General features: G+C 42.5%; 1 protein-coding gene across 4 annotated transcripts in view; it reads left to right on the top strand.

Moving 5' to 3' along the window:
• The window catches only part of traf3ip1 (TNF receptor-associated factor 3 interacting protein 1), a 199,055-nt gene that overhangs the window by 33,294 nt on the left and 143,642 nt on the right, over window positions 1-22,119 (top strand). For all 4 annotated transcript variants that reach the window (XM_068035907.1, XM_068035906.1, XM_068035905.1 and 1 more), the window contains exons 3-4: window positions 2,428-2,589; window positions 18,488-18,637. In XM_068035907.1, the coding sequence (XP_067892008.1) occupies window positions 2,428-2,589; window positions 18,488-18,637 (312 nt within the window). The remainder of the gene's footprint in view (window positions 1-2,427; window positions 2,590-18,487; window positions 18,638-22,119) is intronic.

Raw genomic sequence — 22,119 nt, 5'->3', positions numbered from 1 at the left:
ATCAAAAATCCTGAAATCCTGACATACCTGTATTATAAAATAGAGATTTCTCTGACTCACCATGAGCAATGCAACAGGCGATATACTAGTATCGTAATAAAATCCTAACGTCAGGTAAAAGTTACATGTTTATATTGTAAAAGGTTCAATTAACAAAACTGTTTATCCACCAAAAAGTCAAGGGAGTATAAACTGCTTTTAGTCTATATCCTAAATCTTGAAGCATAGCATTTAGTGCCTTAATGACCTACATGCATGATAAATTTGTAAGTAATGGCTGCTTTTGTTTTATGTTATAAACCACTTTCATTGCAATGCTTGTGCTCTGTACTGTAATTTAAACCTGTGATACTTTGCTGATTTATTTGATGGTTTGTGCTTAATGGTCAATTATGCTGTCATTAGAAAAAATTAAAGGAGGGGCATGCAATAAATCTTTTATTTTTAACATCCCTGTTGAGGATATTGTTTCTTTGGGGGGTTTTTTAAAGATAAAAAGCTCCTGTCACAATTTGTTTTAAGCCATGTATCTTGTTTCAATTTTTTAACCTAATTATTTGCAGTGCAAATGTTGTTAGTAAACAATATTGCCTTGTGTCTAGATTATCTTGTGTAAATATGATTGTGGCACAGTTGTATTTCAATACTGTATAATTTGGGGCTGGGAGGGATTTTGGATTTGGGGTAATTAATGTGAAGGATGGCAGTGCTGGGGAATGGAATATTTGTCCACAATGGGTACCTACTGTCAGATTCAATTGTTTCCAAGTTGGGGATAGCATAACCAGGTGCAGAATAAAGCTTTCTCTGCCTTCTGCAGCATGAAGAACACCCAAATTTCATTTTCCACATCAGCTGTACTTATACTCCTTGAATTAAACTATCAATTTGCATTGAATTAGGGGCAGTTTTCTGCTGAGAATCCATGCACATAAGGAACTGGATTAAGACTTTTGAAATGCTCAGAGTTATTTCACTTAGACCTCTTAAAACTGGCAGATGGACCACTATTGCATTAGTCTGACTTGGTTTTGAATCCAAGTTCCAGAGGAGAAGATGCTGCGTTAACCAGTCCCCAAAATTGTTGTTTTCGGTTCAAATAGGCATTTAATCCTTTTTTCCCTTTATAGGTTGCCAGAGTAGCTTGAGGAAAACCCACTTCTTCCCTGAGCTCACAAATGTTTCTTTCTATATTTTTAAAGTATTTCAGTATATTTTTGTTTTGATACAATGCCAAGAAGAGAGTTCCAGACTGAGTGGCAGGTTACCTAGAAACAATGCAGTGATTTCAAACAAGATGTACTTAGGAGCGAACTGAATAAGCAGATTGATTACATCACCCTTTAACATCTGATTGCTTAAAGGGTCAGCTGTCTTGCATTTACGTTTTTAAAATTTTTGTGGTGAGTTAGCCATTACTTCAAAATTATAGTAGATGGACATATGGACTTGAACATGCTGGAAAAGTTAATTCCTTAAATTATGATTTGTACAACAATTTTGATTTTGTTCATTTGACTCAAAAGATGTAAACGAAATTTCTGTTGCTGTTTTTGTCATTTCCCAAAGTAACTTGCATTCCCATCTGCCTGTGGGAACTGAATGAGCTGGAACCTTCTCCAGCAGCAGGAGTGTCTCACATTTCTACTTTGTCATAGCAGTGGCCAATACCATGTTCAAGAGTAAAATGTAACCCGTAATTTCAGTACTTCTGTCTGTGGTCATTGCTTCTCTGATCTTTCCTCCCTTGTTCGTTGAAAGATACATCAACTGATGTATTTTTCCACCTTCCTGCGTTATCGGTCTTGAAATCAAAACTTACTGCACTATTTTCCTTTCTTAATTTGCTCTTTAAATTGTGTAATGTTGATCTCCCTTCATCTTTTCTTTCTGCTTAAATCTCCCTTCACTTAACTTTTTCAATTAAAAAAAAATATACTTAAGGGTATGAATGTCAGCTTGGCATGGTGATACAGATATGCCTCAAGCAGAAGGTTATGCCTTCAAGCCCCGCACCAGGATTTGAACACATAATCTCAGCTGACATTTCCGTGCAGTATTGAAGGAGCTCTGCCTTGTTAGAGGAACCACTTTTTGCATAAGATGTTGAATTGAGGCCCTATTTGCTTGTTTAGGAGGATGAAATAAAATCCCATGGCACTATTTGAAGAGGAGAAGGGAGTTCTCCTTGTGTCCTGGCTAACATTTATCCCTCGGCTAACACCACCGAAAAAAAGACGGCTTATTTATCTCACTTGCTATATAAAAATTGTTGCCACATTTGCCAGGGTAAGATTCACGACACAGGCTGTAAAAGGTGCTATATAAATGCAAACTTCTTTTCGTTTGCTAGGTACAGATATTATAAATTGAAAGTTCTGATTTTAGCTTACCCAGCTAATTTATCTTCCTCTGCTTTCTTGTTAGGATAAAGATGCTAAAATTGCATTCCTGCAGAAGGCTATTGATGTAGTGATGATGGTGTCTGGTGATCCTTTGACTGTGAAACCTGCACGTATAGTGGCGGGTCACGAACCAGAGAAAACTAATGAGCTGTTGCAAACTATTGCAAAATGCTGTCTCAACAAGGTAAATGCTTTTTGGGGGCAACGACCATAAGTATGTGAAAGAATCAAAATGGCTATGTAGCATCCTTTTTTTTTAGGTACTCCTCGAGAGGTGAGAGATATCGAAGTGGGGAGAGGAAAGTAGCATTTCTCTGCTTTTGGCATTCATTGTCTGTGTGGAGCAGTCTTTGGAGAATTATGTCATAGATTTAACAGAATGTTGCCTAACCACAGTCTTGTAGCCATCCTGCACCACTGTGGTACTGTCCAACTCTAACTATTGTTGTGTTTTCCCAACACTGCCAATTAATGTTTAATTGAGAGATGTTTTGGAGGAGCACTTCAACAGCAAGTTGTGTATAAAACGTCCAACTGCTATGCGAACTGCACTTCGTGGGATGCAATTATGCACGTTAGTTCTATATGTACTTGCACGCTCCACTAATGTCTTATGCTAATTTTTCATGATTCTTGTCATTGCATAATACAACACCAAAGTAGAGGTAGTCAACACAGCAGTGGGTAATGGGTGATAAAACACTGCAGCTCTCTGGTCCAGATTTTGCTGTCAAAATAAAGGTGAGGCTACTGGTGCTTGCCGTTATTAATGTGCAAATGGTACAGCAACTTCAGGCAAGGAGCATGATTAAACTCAAATATCCAAAAGTTGCTCTCTGAGTTGCGCCACTCTAATGTTAGCTTTGTGAAAGTAGCATCTTGCTGACTGCTATGCCATTGAAATGCATTGTATGGCTTGAATTTGCTCTATTTGCACGGTAGATAAACTCACCTCAGAGAGGTTAAGTCTTGTCCATTCCAGCCTACCCTTATAACAATGTGATTGATAAATGTTAGTTATTGCCAATCAACCTCTCTGACACTGAAAATAAATTATTACAAGTGTTGTCTCATTTTCTTTCTGTCTCTTTCTCCCCATCTCTTAATCTGTTTTCCTTCCCTCTCTCTATTTCTCCTTTTGTACCTGATTTGACTTTGAAATCACCCACTCTAATTTTGCACTTCCTTTTTTTCCTTGCGCTGTTAATTTCTCAATCTGATTGGTTAAGGAAATACACAGTTGCTAGCCCTGTCACACAGGTCCCAGATGCCATATTTCCCGTGCTGCAGCGTTGTCAGATTGCTCTTTCAGAAACTTGCCATGCAAAAAATGTAAAAACCTAAATGTCCAAGAGTAAATCTAATTAATGGTCGATGCTCTTAGATGCCCTGCTGTAGCAAAATGTGGGTCATATGTCTACACTAAAAAGATTGAATTCTTCCTACCAATCTTAACAGTTGTTTTTAAACAACCAATCAGACCACAGAAAAGGGGCAGATAGACCTATTTGGTCAATTTAGCTGTAGCTCCTTAAAATTGTTTTTAAAGAAAGTGATAAATAACAGAGTTATTCCATAGTTTTAAGTGCGAGTGTTAAATGAACAGTTACATTTTGGGAATTGGGGTGTAAGTTGGGGGCAGGGGAAGTTTCAGAATATTTGAAATTGATAGAAAAGCCTCATTGATCTTATTTTATTTTAAAATAAGACTGGAAAACCAGGAACCTTTACATTATACCCTTTTGAACCATACTTTTTTGTTGAAGTATTTCAGTAGGACAATCCCCTGTTAGAAACTTTTTCCTGAAGATGGAATCCAGAAGTCCTTCAATAATCCAGAGTGGGGAGTAAATAGGAATGTAGTGGTAGTGGGGAATCGACACCATTCTCCGCAGCAAAGAGCGAGAGTCCAGAAGGCTATGTAGCCTGCTCGGTGACAGGGTTTGGGACATCTTCTCAGGGTTGGAGAGGAACTTACAGTGGGAGGGGGAGGATCCAGTCTTCATGATCGATGTAGGTACCAATGACTTAGGCAGGACAAAGAAGGAGGTTCTGCATAGTCAATATGAAGAACTATGCACCAAATTAAGAAGCAGAACCTCAAAGGTAATAATCTCTGGATTATTACCTGAGCCGCATGCAAATTGGCACAGAGTAAATAAGATTAGAGAAATGAATGCGTGGCTCAAAGACTGGTGTGGTAGAAGTGGGTTCTGATTCGTGGGGCACTGGCACCAGTACTGCAGAAAGTGGGGGCTGTACAGTTGGGACGGTCGACACCTGAATTGTCCTGGGGCTGGTGTTTTAGCGAGCCGCATAACTCGGGAAGTGGAGAGGGTTTTAAACTGAACAGTGGGGGCAAGGGATTAAATTTGGGAAGATCTGGCAGATCAAAGAGTAGAGACGAGACAAGAGAGAAAGGTATAAATATGGGAGATGACAAACAGACTGACGGGAAGGGACAGAGAGTGCAAATAGAAACATAGAAAATCTAAGAGTAGATCAGCAGTCAAGGCTAGACATTACACAAATAGTAAAAGGACAAAACTAAAGGCTCTGTATCTGAAAAAGCATATAATTGTGCAAAGATGGGTGACAGGTCACTAGATTGGACAGAATTTCAGCAAAGAATGGTTAGAAGAGTAATAAGGAGAGAAAAATTAGAGTACGAGAGAAAGCAAGTTAGAAGTATCAGAACAGATAGTAAGAGTTCCTACAGATATTTCAAAAAGAAAAGGTAACAAAGTGAGCGTTGGTCCTATAGAAAGTGAGTTTAGGGAATTAATAAGGGAAAGTAAGGAGAGGGCAGATGAACAGGTATTTTGCATCAGTCTTCACTATACAGAATATAAGTAACATCCCAGAAATAGCTGTAAATCAGGAAATGGAAGGGAGGGAGAAACTCAAAATTACAATCACCAGGGAAGTGGTACTGAGCAAATTGTTGGACCTGCAAGCTGACAAGTCCCCAGGTCCTGATGGACTTCATCCTGTGGTCTTAAAGGAAGTGGCTAGTGAGTTAGTCGTTGCGTTGGTTTCAGTTGTCCAAAATTCCGTAGATTTGGGGAAGGTTACATTAGATTGGAATGTAGGGAATGTAACTCCTTTATTCAAAAATGGAGGGAGACAGAAAGCAGGAAACTATAGGCCAGTTAGCTTAACATCTGTCTTAGCTTCCAACATTTTCCCTATTATTAAAGACGTTACAGCAGGGCACAGAAAAATTCAAGGTAATCAGTTAGAGTCATCATGGTTTTGTAAAGGGGATATCAGGTTTAACCAATTTATTGGAGTTCTTTGAAGAAGCAACATGTGCTGTGGATAAAGGGGAATTGGTGGATGTACTGTAATTCGGTTTCCAGAAGGCATTTGATAAGGTGCTACAGCAAAGGTTATTGCGGAAAGAAAAGCTCATGGTGTAAGGGGTAACATGTTAACATGGATAGAAGATTGGCTAGCTAACAGGAAACAGGGAGTAGGCATAAATGGATCATTTTCTGGTTGGCAAGATGTAATGAGTGTTGTGCCGCAGGGGTCAATGCTGTGGCCTCAACTTTTTACAATTTATATAATTGACTTGGATGAAAGGATCGAAGATATCGTTGCTAAATTTGCCGATGACACAAAGATAGGTAGAAAACTAAGTTGTGAAGAGGACATGAGGAGGCCACAAAGGAATATAGATAGGTCAGGTGGGTGGGCAAAGATCTGGCAAATAGAGTATAATGTGGGAAAATGTGAAATTGTCCATTTTGGCAGGAAGAATAAAAAAGGAGCATATTATCTAAATGGTGAGAGATGGCAGTGCTCTGAGATGCAGAAGGATCTGGGTGTCCCAGGGCATGAATGGCAAAAGGTCAGTATGCAGGTACAACAAATAATTAGGAAAGCTAATAGAATGTTATTGTTTATTGTGAGGGGAATTGAATACAAAAGTAGGGAAGTTACGCTTCAGTTATACAGGGCATTGTTGAGACTACTTCAGGAGTACTGTGTATAGTATTGGTCATCTTATTTAAGGAAGATGTAAATATGTTGGAAGCAGTTCAGCGAAGGTTTACTAAACTAATATCTGGAATGGGCGGCTTTCTTATGAAGAAAGGTTGGACATGCTAGACTTGTACCCACTGAAGTACAGAAGAATAGGAGGCGACTTGATAAGATCCTGAGGGGTATTGACAGGGTGGATGTGGAAAGAATGTTTCCTCTTGTGGGAGAATCTAGAACTAGGGGTCATTACTTAAAAATAAGGGGCTGCCCATTTAAGACAGATGGAGACATTTTTTCTCTGAGCGTTATGAGTCGTTGGCAGTGGAAGCAGAGTCTTCAAATATTTTTATGGCAGAGGTAGATAATTCTTGATAAGCGAGGGGGTAAAAGGATAGCAGGAGTAGGCGCGAGTGTGGAGTCGAGGTTACAATCAGATCAGCCATGATGGTGTTGAATGGCGGAGCAGGCTTGAGTGGCTGAGTGGCCTACTCTTGCTCCTAATTCATATATTCATATTCATATGTCGGACACTAATTTATGATTGGCAAAAGAACTAATTAGGATCTGGAATGCACTACCTGAGAGTGTGTTGGAGGCTAGTTCAATCGTGGCTTTCAAAATGAAATTGGATGAGCACAAGAAGAGAGAAAATTTGCAGGGCTACAGGGAATGGGCGGGTGTGTGGGATTAATTGAGTTGCTCTTGCTGAGAGCCGGCATGATCCATTCTATGATTCTGTACGATAGTTTGGTGCCATTGAGTTCAGCACAGATCAGAAAGTTAAGGTGCTTTAGAAAGCTGCAATTATTGACCATATAGTATCAGGAGACGAAAGTTGTTTGTCCCAGAAATCCAATATGAACAATTGATATTTAGTTCATACATTGTCCAAGCTGATTTAGTAGAATAGATTGAAAGGTTGAAACAATTTTATTTGCTTAAGTGATCTGTCATTTGTTCCTTGATTAGTGATCTAAATCCAGTTTAACAGTGTAGTCAAAAGCTATCTCAACAACATGTTATGCAATTCTCAACATGAGGTTCCCTTTCCTGTGGCATACACAACATCCAAAACTGCATATTCTTCCATACTGCTAATTAGGCATGTGCAACGTTTCATGTTCCAAATCAGTAATCAGTCAGGCTGTTGCTGTGTGGCATTCTGTCAGTTCAGTTCTCCTGTTCGGATTGTTCAGGTTTATCGTGAATTTGGAGCATTGCCAGATATGATCACCTCTGATCATAAGGTACATGGAAGCCAGATCTAAGACTGCTCTATTGATGTCTTTCTGCCAAAGCAACCTTTTTTCGGCATCAAGAAACAGATAGTGCCTTTCTTTGCTGGAATATTGGTAAGGTTCCAATAAAATATGCAAAGTATCATACTTCTGAGTCAGAACACACTGTCTTGTCCAACATAAGTAAAATATTAGTTTATATTAGGCATTATGAGCATGTAGGAAATTGTTTAGGAGGTAGGAGACAGAGAGTAGGAATAATAGGTATGTACTCCAATTGGCAGGATGTGACTTGTCGTGTCCTCCAGAGATCTGTACAGGGACCTCGGCTTTTCATTATATTTATCAGTGACTTGGATGAAGGAATAGAGAGCCTTGTATCCATGTTTGCTGATGACACTAAGTTAGGTGGCACAGAAAGTGGTGTTGATGGGAGTGCAAAGTTGCAAAGGGACATTGATAGATAAAGTGAGTGGGCAAGACTGCGGCACATGGAGTTCAATGTGAGAAAGTGTGAGGCCATCCACTTTGGACTGAAGAAAGATAGATCAGTGTATTTTCAAAATGGCAAGAATCTAGGAACTGTGGAGGAGCAGAGAGGTTTAGGGGTCCATGTACAGAAATTACCAAAAAGTGGTGCACTGATACAAAAAGGTAATTAAAAAAAGCTTTGGAATGTTGGTTTCTATTTCAAGAGAGCTAAAATACAGAGGGGCAAGTTATGCTGCAGTTGTACGAAGCTCTGGATAGATGACATCTGGAGTACTGTGCTCAGTTCTGGGCACCGCAACTCGTTAAGAATATATTGGCTTTGGAAGGGGTGCGGTGCAGATTCAACACAATGATACCAGGGCTAAAAGAGTTAAATTAGGAGGACATGTTGCTGGGCTTGTATTCCCTGAAGTATAGAAGATTAAAAGGTAATTTAATTGAGGTAAAAACAAGAAATGCTGGAAATACTCAGCAGGTCTGGCAGCATCTGTGCAGAGAGAAGCAGAGTTTAACGTTTCAGATCAGTGACCCTTCTTCAGAACTGACAAAATATTAGAAATGTTAAAGGTTTTAAGCAAGTTAAGCGGGGGGTGGGGCAAGAGATAACAAAAGAGAAGGTGTTAATAGGACAAGGTCACAGAGAATAACTGACCAGAAGGTCATGGAACAAAGGCAAACGGTATGTTAATGGTGTACTGAAAGATGAAGCATTAGTACAGAGAGGGTGTGAATTGACTGTAAAGCACAAAGCACTCCAAGCACAAAATTAAAAACATTTTTAAAAAAAACAGAAACCCTGGGTAGGCACAGTAGAAATAAACTAACCAAACTAAAAAAAACTAAAATAAAATAACCAAATTAAAAAAAAAGAAAAAATAACTAACCATAAGAAGGGAGGCCCGTCATGCTCTGAAATAATTGAATTCAGTTGCGTGCCTAATCGGTAAATAAGATTCTGTTCTTCGAGCTTGCGTTGATGTTCGCTGGAACACTGCAGCAATCCCAGGATAGAGATGTGAGCATGAGAGCTGGGTGGTGGTGGAGGTGGGAGGTGTTGAAATGGCCAGCAGCCAGAAGCTCGGTGTCATGCTTACAGACTGAGCGGAGGTGTTCCGCAAAGTGGTCACCCAATCTGCGTTTGGTCTCCCCGCTGTAGAGGAGTCCACATTGTGAGCAGCGAATACAGTATACTACATTGAAAGAAGTACAAGTAAATCGCTGCTTCACCTGAAAGGAGTGTTTGGGGCCTTGGATAGTGAGGAGAGAGGAGATAAATGAGCAGGTATTGCACCTCCTGCGATTGCAGAGGAAGGTGCCGTGGGAAGGGGACGAGGTGGTGGGGGTAATGGAGGAGTGGACGAGAGTGTCACGGGAACGATCCTTTCAAAATACTGACTGGATGGGAGGGGAAGATGCGTTTGGTAGTGGCATCACGCTGGATGTGGCGGAGGATGATTCTTTGGATCTGGAAGCTGGTGGGGTGGAAAGTGAGGACAAGGGGAACCTTGTCACGGTTCTGGGAGGGAGGGAGGGGAAGGGGTGAGGGTGGAGGTGCGGTAAATGAGCCGGACACGGTTAAGGGCACAGTGGGGGGGGGGGGGGCGAGGGGGAATCCTCGGTTGAGGAAAAAGGAAGACATATCAGAAGCACTGTTGTGGAAGGTAGCATCATCGGAGCAGATGGGTGCATTCACTAGACCTTCCCCTCTCTGATGCTGAATGTTCTGTACTCAGCAAAGGACTCCATTTTATCCCCTTGCGCCCTCACCTCAATGAATTTCGTGCTCGGCATGACGTTGAACTCTTCTTCCGTCGCCTTCGCCTCCGTGCTCACTTCTTTGACTAGGAGTCCACCCCCCAACCAGCAGACCCATTCACCCGCCTCCAGCATTCTCCCTCTACCTGGACCCCTCCCTCTGGCCTCTTACCCACTCTTGATCTTTTCATTGAAAACTGTCGGCGAGACATCGGCCGTCTCAATTTCTCTGCCACCCTCACTCACTCTAACCTGCCCCCCTCTGAACTTGCCGTACTCCATTCTCTCAGGTCTAACCTCGACATTGTCTTCAAACTAAAGAAGTTGAAGTGCTTGTCAAGAGGAAGAAGAAGGCTTATGTTAGGATGAGACGTGAAGGCTCAGTTAGGGCGCTTGAGAGTTACAAGCTAGCCAGGAAGGATCTAAGGGGAGAGCTAAGAAGAGCAAGGAGAGGACACGAGAAGTCATTGGCGGATAGGATCAGGGAAAACCCTAAGGCTTTCTATAGGTATATCAGGAATAAAAGAATGACTAGAGTTAAATTAGGGCCGATCAAGGATAGTAGTGGGAAGTTGTGTGTGGAATCAGAGGAGGTAGGGGAAGTGTTAAATGAATATTTTGCGTCAGTATTTACAGTAGAGAAAGAAAATGTTGTCGAGGAGAATACTGAGATTCAGGCTACTAGGCTAGATGGGATTGAGGTTCACAAGGAGGAGGTGTTATCAATTTTGGAAAGTGTGAAAATAGATAAGTCCCCTGGGCCAGATGGGATTTATCCTAGGATTCTCTGGGGAGCTAGGGAGGAGATTGCAGAGCCTTTGTCCTTGATCTTTATGTCGTCATTGTCGACAGGAATAGTGCTGGAAGACTGGAGGATAGCAAATGTTGTCCCCTTGTTCAAGAAGGGGAGTAGAGACAGCCCTGGTAATTATAGACCTGTGAGCCTTACTTCGGTTGTGGGTAAAATGTTGGAAAAGGTTATAAGAGACAGGATTTATAATCATCTTGAAAAGAATAAGTTCATTAGCGATAGTCAGCACGGTTTTGTGACGGGTAGGTCATGCCTCACAAACCTTATTGAGTTTTTCGAGAAGGTGACCAAACAGGTGGATGAGGGTAAAGCAGTGGATGTGGTGTATATGGATTTCAGTAAGGCGTTTGATAAGGTTCCCCATGGTAGGCTATTGCAGAAAATACGGAAGTATGGGGTTGAAGGTGATTTAGAGCTTTGGATCAGAAACTGGCTAGCTGAAAGAAGACAGAGGGTGGTGGTTGATGGCAAATGTTCATCCTGGAGTTTAGTTACTAGTGGTGTACTGCAAGGATCTGTTTTGGGGCCACTGCTGTTTGTCATTTTTATAAATGACCTGGAAGAGGGTGTAGAAGGGTGGGTGAGTAAATTTGCGGATGACACTAAGGTCGGTGGAGTTGTGGATAGTGCCGAAGGATGTTGTAGGGTACAGAGGGACATAGATAGGCTGCAGAGCTGGGCGGAGAGATGGCAAATGGAGTTTAATGCGGAAAAGTGCGAGGTGATTCATTTTGGAAGGAGTAACAGGAATGCAGAGTACTGGGCTACTGGGAAGATTCTTGGTAGTGTAGATGAGCAGAGAGATCTTGGTGTCCAGGTGCATAAATCCCTGAAGGTTGCTACCCAGGTTAATAGGGCTGTTAAGAAGGCATATGGTGTGTTAGCTTTTATTAGTAGGGGGATCGAGTTTCGGAGCCACGAGGTCATGCTGCAGCTGTACAAAACTCTGGTGAGACCGCACCTGGAGTATTGCGTGCAGTTCTGGTCACCGCATTATAGGAAGGATGTGGAAGCTATGGAAAGGGTGCAGAGGAGATTTACTAGGATGTTGCCTGGTATGGAGGGAAGGTCTTATGAGGAAAGGCTGAGGGACTTGAGGTTGTTTTCGTTGGAGAGAAGGAGGAGGAGAGGTGACTTAATAGAGACATATAAGATAATCAGAGGGTTGGATAGGGTGGATAGTGAGAGTCTTTTTCCTCAGATGGTGATGGCAAACACGAGGGGACATAGCTTTAAGTTGAGGGGTGATAGATATAGGACAGATGTCAGAGGTAGTTTCTTTACTCAGAGAGTAGTAGGGGCGTGGAACGCCCTGCCTGCAACAGTAGTAGACTCGCCAACTTTAAGGGCATTTAAGTGGTCATTGGATAGACATATGGATGAAAATGGAATAGTGTAGGTCAGATGGCTTCACAGGTCGGCGCAACATCGAGGGCCGAAGGGCCTGTACTGCGCTGTAATGTTCTAATTCTCATTCAAACCTGCAGAAAAGGGCGGTGCTGTTGTTGTCTGGCGTACTGACCTCTACCTTGCAGAGGCTCAGCGCCAACTCTCAGCCACTTCTTCCTACTTCCCCCTAGACCATGACCCCACCACCAAACATCAAGCTACTGTCCACAGAACTGTCACTGATCTCATTTCCTCTGGAGTTCTTCCCTCTACAGCTTCCAACCTCATAGCCCCGCTTCTACCTCCTTCCCAAAATCCAGAAACAGGTCTGTCCTGGCAGACCCATTGTTTCAGCCTGTTCCTGCCCCACTGAACTTATTTCTTCCTATCTTGACTCTATCTTTTCTCCGCTGGCCCAATCTCTTCACACCGACATGCGTGACTCTTCTGACGCCCTACGTCATTTTGACAATTTCCAGTTTCCTGGCCCCAGCTGCCTCCTCTTCACTGTGGACGTCCAATCTCTCTACACCTCCATCCTCCACCAGGACGATTTGAGGGCTCTCCACTTCTTCCTTGAACCGAAGCCCAACCAGTCCCCATCTACCACCACCCTCCTCCACCTGGCTGCACTTGTTCTCACATTGAACAACTTCTCCTTCAACTCCATTCAGTTCCTTCAAGTAAAAGGTGTTGCTATGGGTACCCGCATGGATCCTAGTTATGCCTGTCTTTTTGTGGGATATGTCGAACATTCCTTGTTGCAGTCCTACTCAGGCCCCTCCCCCAACTCTTTTTCCAGTACATTGATGACTATATCGGTGACGTTTCCTGCTCCCGCCTGGAACTAGAAAACTTTATCAACTTTGCTTCTAATTTCTACCCTTCTCTCTCCTTCACGTGGTCCATCTCCGACACTTCCCTTCCCTCCCTCGACTTCTCTGTCTCCATCTCCGGGGATAGGCTGTCTACTAATATTCATTATAAGCCCACCGAAATCCACAGCTACCTCAACTACACTTCTTCACACCCTGCCTCCTGTAAGGACTCCTTTCCATTCTCCCAGTTTCTCCAGCTCCGACGCATCTGCTCTGATGCTACCTTCAATGACAGTGCTTCTGATATGTCTTCCTTTTTCCTCAACTGACGATTCCCCCCCCACTGTGGTCGACAGGGCCCTCAACCGTGTCCGGCTCATATCCCGCACCTGTACCCTCACCCCTTCTCCTCCCTCCCAGTGTCGCGACAGGGTTCCCCTTGTCCTCAGTTTCCACCAGCTTCCAGATCCAAAGCATCATCCTCCGCCACTTCCAGCGTGATGCCACTACCAAATGCATCTTCCCCTCCCTTCCCCTGTCAGTATTTTGACGGGATCATTCCCTAACGCGACACCCTAGTCCACTCCTCCATTACCCCCACCACCTCGTCCCCTTCCCACAGCACCTTCCTCTGCAATCGCAGGAGGTGTAATACCTGCCCATTTACCTTCTCTCGCCTTGCTATCCAAGGCCCCAAACACTCCTTTCAGGTGAAGCAGTGATTTACTTTTACTTATTTCAATGTAGTTGTGAGTAGCGAATATGGTATACTACATTGAAAGAGTACCATTTTCTAGTACCATGTGGTCTCCTCTACATTGGGGAGACCAAACGGAGTTTGGGTGGGTGCTTTGCGGAACACCTCCCCTCAGTCTATAAGCATGACACCGAGCTTCCGGTTGCTGGCGGTTGCAACACCACCCCGCCCCCCCCCCCCCCCCCCCCCCGCCCCCTCTCAGAAGTCCTGGGATTGCTGCATTGTTCCAGCGAACATCAACACAAGCTCAAGGAACAGCATCCATTTACCGATTAGGCACGCTACAGCCTGTCGGACTGAACATTGAATTCAGTAATTTCAGAGCATGACGGGGCTCCCCCCTTTTATGTTTAGTTTTTTTTTCTTTTTTATTTGGTTAATTTATTTTAGTTTGGTTAGTTTGTTTCTACTGTGCCTACCCACTGTTTGTTTTAAAAAAAAAATTTAGGCTGCGTTTGCTGACAACACTACCAGTAGGTGGCGCTGCAGTGGCACATGCGCAAATGCAGTATGTGCCACTAAAACGTCAGTCTGCGACTTCAGGCAGCTGTCAGGACTAAAGATTGCGCTGCTCAAATAATCAGACGAAGGCAACCTAACCTAAACACATGGCAGCACACAATGGTTGGAGGGAGAGAGCGAGCAAGCGAGTGGGCCGGGGATAGGAGGGGGGTGGGGGGGGTGGTGGGGAGAGCCGAGCGGGCCGGGGACGGGACGGAGCCGAGCGGGCGGGGAGCCGGGGGGAGCCGAGCGGGATGGAGTGGGGGAGCGAAGCGGGCCGGGGAGGGTGCGAGCCAGTGGAGCAGCCGGAAAGGGAGGAGCAGCCGGAGAAAGCAGCGGGGGGAGGGAGCAAAGCAGCCAGAGAGTGGAGCAAGGGGGGGAGCAGAGCAGCCAAAAGAGTGGAGTGGCTGAAAGAGCGGAGTGGCCGGAGAGTGCAGCAAGGGGGGGAGCAGAGCAGCCAAAAGAGTGGAGCGGCTGAAAGAGCGGAGCGGCCAGAGAGAGCAGTGAGGTATAGAGTAGAGCGGCCGGAGAGAGCAGCGAGGGGGAGAGTTGAGCTTGAGGCATGGATGAATATCTGTTGGCGTTGCGTTGCTGTACCCGTAAAGCGCATGCGCAGAGGCCGACCAGGCAGGTTGCCCGCAGTTGCATACGTCACGCGATGACGTCATCGGTGCATGTGCTAACCAGTCCTGGCAAGTCGGAACGCAGCCCACGCGCAGAGAGCTGGAGCCCGTCTGCGCATGTGCGCACCTTAGTGCAGCCTGCTGATGTCAGTGGCTGGCTGCGTTGTCAGGAATCGCTGAACATTTTAATGTGCTTGGAATGCTTTGTGCTTGACATCCTCTCTGTACTAATGCTTTGTCTTTCAGCACAGCATTAACATACCGTTTGCCTTTGTTCCATGGCCTTTTGGTCAGTTATTCTCAGGACAAGGTCACAATCAACACCTCTTTTGTTATCTCTTGCCCCCCTCCCCTGCCCCCACTTTACTTGCTTAAAACCTTTTACATTTCTAATATTTTGTCAGTTCTGAAGAAGGGTCACTGACCTGAAACGTTAACTCTGCTTCTCTCTCCACAGATGCTGCCAGACCTGCTGAGTATTTCCAGCATTTCTTGTTTTTATTTCAGATTTCCAGCATCTGCAGTATTTTGCTTTTAATTTAATTGAGATGTTTAAGATGATTAAAGGATATGATAAGGTGGATAGAGAAAAAATTTCCTGCGGTGGGGGGTGTAGAACGTGGGCTGAATTTAGTTGTGTCATGTGGGCTCCTGGTGCCTGGTTGAAAAGGTGGTGAGATTCCTGCCTCGGCCGTTTGGAAATCGGACCCTCCCCCCCCCCTGTGATTCTGTGGCACCAAGACCCTGTTCCTTTAAAGACGGGTGCTTCCAAGTGCTGCCATCACTGGGCTGCCTCCCTGCTTGGCAGAGGCCCTTAAATTGCTGTTAGTAGGCATCTTAAGGGCCTCAATTGGCCTCTGGGTTGGAAAGCGCTAGTCAGCCTATCCCGCCCCCAACTTAATTGCGTTGTGATGGTCGCCGCCGGTTCCTAACCTGTCTCCAAGAGGCCTATTAAATTCAGCCCCAAGGGGACATAACCTTAAAATTAGAACAAGGCTATTCAAGGATGATGTCGGGAAACGCTTCTTCAACTTCAAACAACTTTAAATATAAGGAGTGAAAATCTGAAATTCATTCCCAAGAGGCTATGGGTGCTGGGCCAATAGAAAATTTAAAGATTGAGATTTTTATCAAGTAAGGGTATTAAGGGATATGGAATCAAGGCAGGTAAATTGAGTTAAGATGCAAGTCAGCCATGATGTAATTAAATGGCAGTACATGTTTGAATGACTGAATGGCCTACTCCTGTTCCAGTGTAGCAAAAGCTGTCTCCTCCAGAAGTATCTTCAGTCATATCTCCTCAGTTTGTGGTCTTCCAAGAACATCTCCCTGCCCAAATTTCTGTTGTTGAAAGTGGACAGTGAGCCCTCCTTTTGGGTATGGATGATGCTTACAACAGATGTTAATTACAGTAACCATTGTCTTTTTGTTGCTGAATTTTGAAACTTCCCTCATTTGGTGATCGAGAAAGGTGATCAAGGGGCATTATAACCTCTTAAAATCCAACATGGAAACAGGCGGTTTGACCCAAACGGACGTTACTAAATTAGTGTTTATCCTCCTCACTCGTGCTATTCTTCATGTTGGTGCGTTCCCAATCATTACTGTGAAGCTCAAGCATTTCTTATGGAGACAGGAAATCAGAATGGGAAGGGCGAAGAAAATGATTTCTAAAAATCTGTTTTCTGTTACAAAGGAAGAATCCAACTTGTAGGAATTCTTGTAATGGGAAAAGAAAATTACCCACTGCCAGGTCAGATTGACATCAACTTTTTTATTCAAGTGTCAAGGCACCCAGATGGTCTGTTTCATTCATTTGGCTATACTCTGCTTTCTGTTCACAGTAGTGATTTTCTAGTATGTAATCACCTACATAACCAAGGAATTGCTGCATACCGAAGCACTTTGATTAGCCAATTTGAAAGTTATAATTAAATGTAAGTGTTTTGATTTCAATCTGGTCACCTCCTTTAGCTATTAATGGAAACTGTATCAAGTAATACCCAATCAATTAGTTACAGTATCTTAATGTTTTTTGTGGGCAGAAGTATTCCACCCTTTGTCTTGATTGACATAAGTGTTGTATTTTTAAGTGAGAATATGAGCTTCACTAGTCAAGAGAGACAATGGTGAATAATGTAAGTTACAAGTTACTTAGAAAGTATATTCCATTGACAGGACATGTAACTATAAGGGGAAATAGTTGCGCAGTAGTTCTCAGTCATTCTATTGTTACTCATAGTTTAGACTTCATGACTGGAGGGTCCATAGAGGTATGTCTAGGTAGTCGTATTGGACTGTTTCACCAGCAGGTTTTCAGTCATCCCTGTGCTGTTATCCTTCTCAAAAATTAAAAATATTATTGACATTTAAAGTGGAGCCCCGTATTTTTTTAAATTAGTTTGTGGGATGTGGGTGTCGCTCGCGAGGCCAACATTTGTTGCCCATCTCTAATTGCCCTTGAACTGAGTGGCTTGCTAGGCCATTTCAGAGGGCATTTTAAGAGTTAACCACATTGCTGTGGGTCTGACATTACATGTAGGCCAGACCAGGTAAGGACAGCAGATTTCTTTCCTTAAAGGACATTAGTGAACCTGATGGGTTTTTAAAACAATCAGCAATGTTTTCATGGCCACCATTAGACTAGCTTTTAATTCCAAATTTATAAATTGAATTCAAATTTCACTATCTGCCATGGTGGGATTCGAACCCATGTCCCCAGAGCATTAGCTTGGGCTCTGGATTACATGTCCAGTGACATTACCGTATTATTGTATGTGTGTGCTTAACGGACAGAGGTGCCCAAAGCAAATTTGAGGTGCCGCACGCAGTCAAAAACAAATGTCCCTGACTGGCAAATGGTGAAGTCAAAAGGTGTGCTTTGGATAGATAGTACAATGGTAGTCTGATACATTATAAGCAGCATAGGAACACGTTTGATGAATGCCTTTATTGGACTTAATTGGTTGATGTGCAACCCTGTGCTTTTTGTTTGAGCAATGGTGTTAGTTACTAAGCTTTCAAACTCTGAGAAAACGTTGCACTGGAGAAGTAAGTCTTTGGGCTTCCTACTCCTTCTGTGGTTGTTGGTTCACAATTTCAGTACATCCGCGTCTCCCCATTTGTATGTAGGATCATCAGAGTGACTTTGCCTTAGCTGGCTGGCATTGTTGATGATTTTTGGGATCCAGACTTTGTGGTCACGAAATTTCAAATAGATTTCTTGAGAGATTTTGCTATTATGGCTGACAGAAGAATGTCAGTCTTTATTCTTGTTTTAAGATGACTGTTTACACTCTGAAACTGATGAATGCAGCCATTGTGGTAGTAACTTGAGATTTTGAGTTTGCTATAGTCTCTTCATGGTTTCTCGAAGAATTACAAGTGTCAGATTTGATGTAACTGCTCCAAGTTGTTTTTTGAATTGTGGTGAAGTAACACTTTTACAGTCTGCCAGTTATATTCTGCACAAGCCTTAGTGACCTTGCTTGTGACACTTCCTTAGCAAGGTGGGAGAACACACTTGCAAAACTAGTTGAACACAAAATACTTGTAATGAAACATAAATGTAGTTGAACCAAGAATTGTGTTTTCTGCCAACCCTTGTAAAATTTTATAGTATTGTCCACAGTGGATCAGTGACCATTTCAGTTTTGAAAAAAGTAGAGTTAAGAGCAGTATTAATCCATTTTGTTTCTTGGTCTCCAGCTTTCCAGTGATGATTCTGTGAGGAGGGTCCTTGCTGGTGAAAAGATAGACCTTAAAGCAAAAGCACTATCCAGTTCCAAATCTCAGGGCAAAGAAAACAGAGAAAAAAAAGATGATGAGCGCAAGAGGCAGAAGGACAAAGACCAGGAGGTAACCCCAGGCTTTCATGTGTCGCTCAGGGAATGCACAAAGTCCTGAACTTTTGTCACATTTTTAAAGTGCTTAGGACAAGCCAGTATGCCCAAAATTATTAACCAAAGGAAGCAACCCTGAAATTCCATTGTATTCACAGTATTGATTTTTTAAAAACAAATATTAAAATTAGTTAAGGGTGTTGTGCAAATAGTATAATCAGTATAGACATTATTGTACATAGTAAATCATTAAACAGATTTTCCACTATTTATAAGAGAAATTATAAAAACATGTTTATGACTTCACTATTAATGGTTGTCTTGTACTTACCCAAGTAACTAGACTTTGTGAAGAAATTTGTTGGCTGTGCAGCACCTTGAGATGTCCTGTGGGCATCTTACGGCGTTGATTATTTTATACTTTTATGTATTCGGGAGTTAACAATTTAACCTGATGTACAGTTTATGAATCTTTGATTATATATGCATATCCAATCTATTTCAATCAAAAGTGAAATTGGTTTTGGATATTTTGAATTCAGTAGTCTACCACAGCGAAACTATGTCCATATTTTTCTTGTATGTTGGTATGTTTATTCATGTAATCCGTATCTCACAAAATGTTACTGTTTATCTTTGTTTTTACATCTTGATGTTTAAATTTCCTTTTATTTCCTCTGTTTGCTTTTGCTTACCTCCTGTTTCATAATTGTTCTTTCAAATAGTGCGTTTTATTTATTTAATCATACTCTGTAGATTTCTAGCTTACCCATACTGCTGTGTTTGTACTTTTGCTAAGCTCACTGATTCATATGTGCTGTACCAGCATATGTTTGCCATGCTGCTTACCAGATTAAGGATTTTATTATGACATTTTTGAAGATCTTGGCCACAATGTGGAAAGACCAGCCTAAATAACTGTTGGAGTCCTTCCACATGTCCATTTTTCTGGCAGGAATTGTGCAAAATAAGGGATTCCCCACAATGATAGCACATGTAAATTAGGATTCATAGAATCAAAAATTACATCAGAAAAGGGGGCCATTTGGGCCACCGTGCCCATGCTGGCTCTAGATCTACTGAAGCAATCTGCTGCATCTCCATTTCCATCCCCATTCCCTGTATTCATTTATATTCTTTTTCAAATACCTATCCAGTTTCCTTTCCAATTTAAATGTCTGTCCCAAATCCAGATAAAATAAAATTTTATAACTTTCTCTTTCATTCTTATGATTTTCTATCTTACTTTCTTGTTGTCAATTCCCCAATCAGTAGAACAACCTTCACTATGTCCTCCAAATTTTTTGGCATTTTTAAAATCCCTATTAGATTCCTGACTTGATTTTCTCTGTTTCAGTGAATAATATCTTAATTTTCAAGCTGTCACATTTATGAAGGGAACAGTGATGAAATATGAAATGAACTGGAGGAATTGTGAAATAAAAGTCAACTGTTGAACGTGGACACATTTGTGCCACAGACAAAAAGGAGTAGAGGTCAGGTGACCCTTCCTATAATGTTCAATACACCTGTTTGTTGATGACGAAACACATTATACATGTCTGAATTAGCTTTGGGGGAAACCCATTGAAATGGAAAATTGCCCATTCCATCTTCATAACTCATATCTGCAGAATGGAGCTAACAAAGACTTTAGCAGACTGACTCCGAAGCCAAGGCAAAAATACTAGGTGTGAAGTAACACCATCTATTTATCAGACTGTACCACATTCATACGTCACCATGTAACAATGGTTCCCATATCCTTGAACGTTGTATGAATCACCCTGGGGGCGGGGGAGGAGAGAGCCCTTAGTCACCTGACCAACACCAACCTGACAAGTTTCTACCTTAAAAACTATCTCTCGGGAGAGAGAGGCAGAACAGCCAGATGATGTCTTTTCCTGCCAGAACAGCTGTGAGACTGTTCCAGTTAAGCAGGAGCCCTGCTGATAACACCTTTTAACCAACGCAGCTGAGAAATTGCAAGGTGACTTTGGAACTCCCCATCTGTGAAAGTGAACCAGGATTTCCACCGTTGACTTCGGACTGAGGCTTAACCAAAATGTGCCTGCTAACGTCTCCCTTTTCAAGCCAAAGAACATTCAGGCCGACACGATTGAAAGATTTCCTCCTGAAAAGCTTCAAAAGGTTTTCTTAAAACAATGAGCTCTTGTACAACGATTGGACTCTAACTGCATGACCCCACTCTACTCTCTATCTTTTCTTGTGTGCGTATGTGTGTGTTCGTATGTGTGTGTTCGTATGTGTGTGTGCGTGTGTGTGTGTGTGTGTGTGTGAGTGAATGGTGGGCGAGGAACATTTTTTGGTAATTGTGTGAAATAAATATTTATCTTTTTTAAACTATGAGAAAATCTGTCATTTGTCTATTTATTTGATGCTTAAAACACTCCGGGACTAAAACACTATTTTTTCAAATACTATGAGGTCAGTTGAGAGGTGAAAAGTGGAAGTCACCCTCACTACTTCCCACCTGTCTGTAACAAAGCCTTTCTTCATAATTATAACATTTTGTTCCTGGTTCTATTCTCGTCAGTCTTTGTGTGCTTTTCCTGGCTTTAATATCCTCATAACCATGTGCCTAGGATTGCTTGCAGAACTCTAATTGAAGTCGAACAAATGTCTTGTAGAGATGACACAAAATTTTAAGTGTGAATTTACTGCCTGTTCAGAACTGGCATAAATTCAGGAAATTTGCATGGGCATCAAGGAGTGGCGGAGGATTTTTCAGAGGTTTAGCAGAAATGGTGTTAAATATCAAGGAAATTTGGGCATAGTAAAAAAGAGGTGCAAGTCTCACCCAGCATTGCCGTGATCTTTAACGGTGAAAGTCTGCATTCCATGCACTTGCGTTGTTATTTCAGCTCCAGTTTTCAGACAATGCTGGGCCTATGACATGTGGGAGAGGGTCGAGGGGGGTTGTGGTTGTTAAACAGTCAAATATGTGAAATGCCTCCTCAACCCACTGCTTAGAAGAAAGTTGTTGGGTTGTCCAGGTATCCCTGCTGTGAAGAGTTGGGACAGTCATTAATGTATGTTAAACGGGTTCCTATATTGAGATTGGGAGCCCAATTTGGAATTAACGACTGCTGCCTGTGCTTCCCAGGGGTTGGGAAACTTGGTCGTGAAACAGACCTAAATTTCAGGAAGACCAATCTAAATAAATGTTACTCACAGCTGCTTTTTCAGTTTTCTCTGGGACACAGTTAGGTGAGTGCTGGTATGAGAGACTTACTTGGAGAGTTTTGAGTGTGTCATGAAGGTGCTTCCATTATTATTTTTTGACATAACTGTTAATTACAGATAGAGTGAATGACAGTGTAAATATGTTTTAATTTTTTTTTTGTCCATACTTCATAATGAAATGCATTGGGTGTGGACTGTTTTTGAATGCTCAGTTGGTGGATGGCCTGCTAAGAGAGAAACAGCCAACTCATCCTTTGCTACCTGTTTTGAAAAATCTTCTGAGAATCCAGT

The sequence above is a fragment of the Heterodontus francisci genome, chromosome 7, assembly GCF_036365525.1.
Source record: "Heterodontus francisci isolate sHetFra1 chromosome 7, sHetFra1.hap1, whole genome shotgun sequence".
NCBI lineage: Eukaryota > Metazoa > Chordata > Chondrichthyes > Heterodontiformes > Heterodontidae > Heterodontus > Heterodontus francisci.
This window is presented reverse-complemented; position numbering and strand designations above follow the sequence as displayed.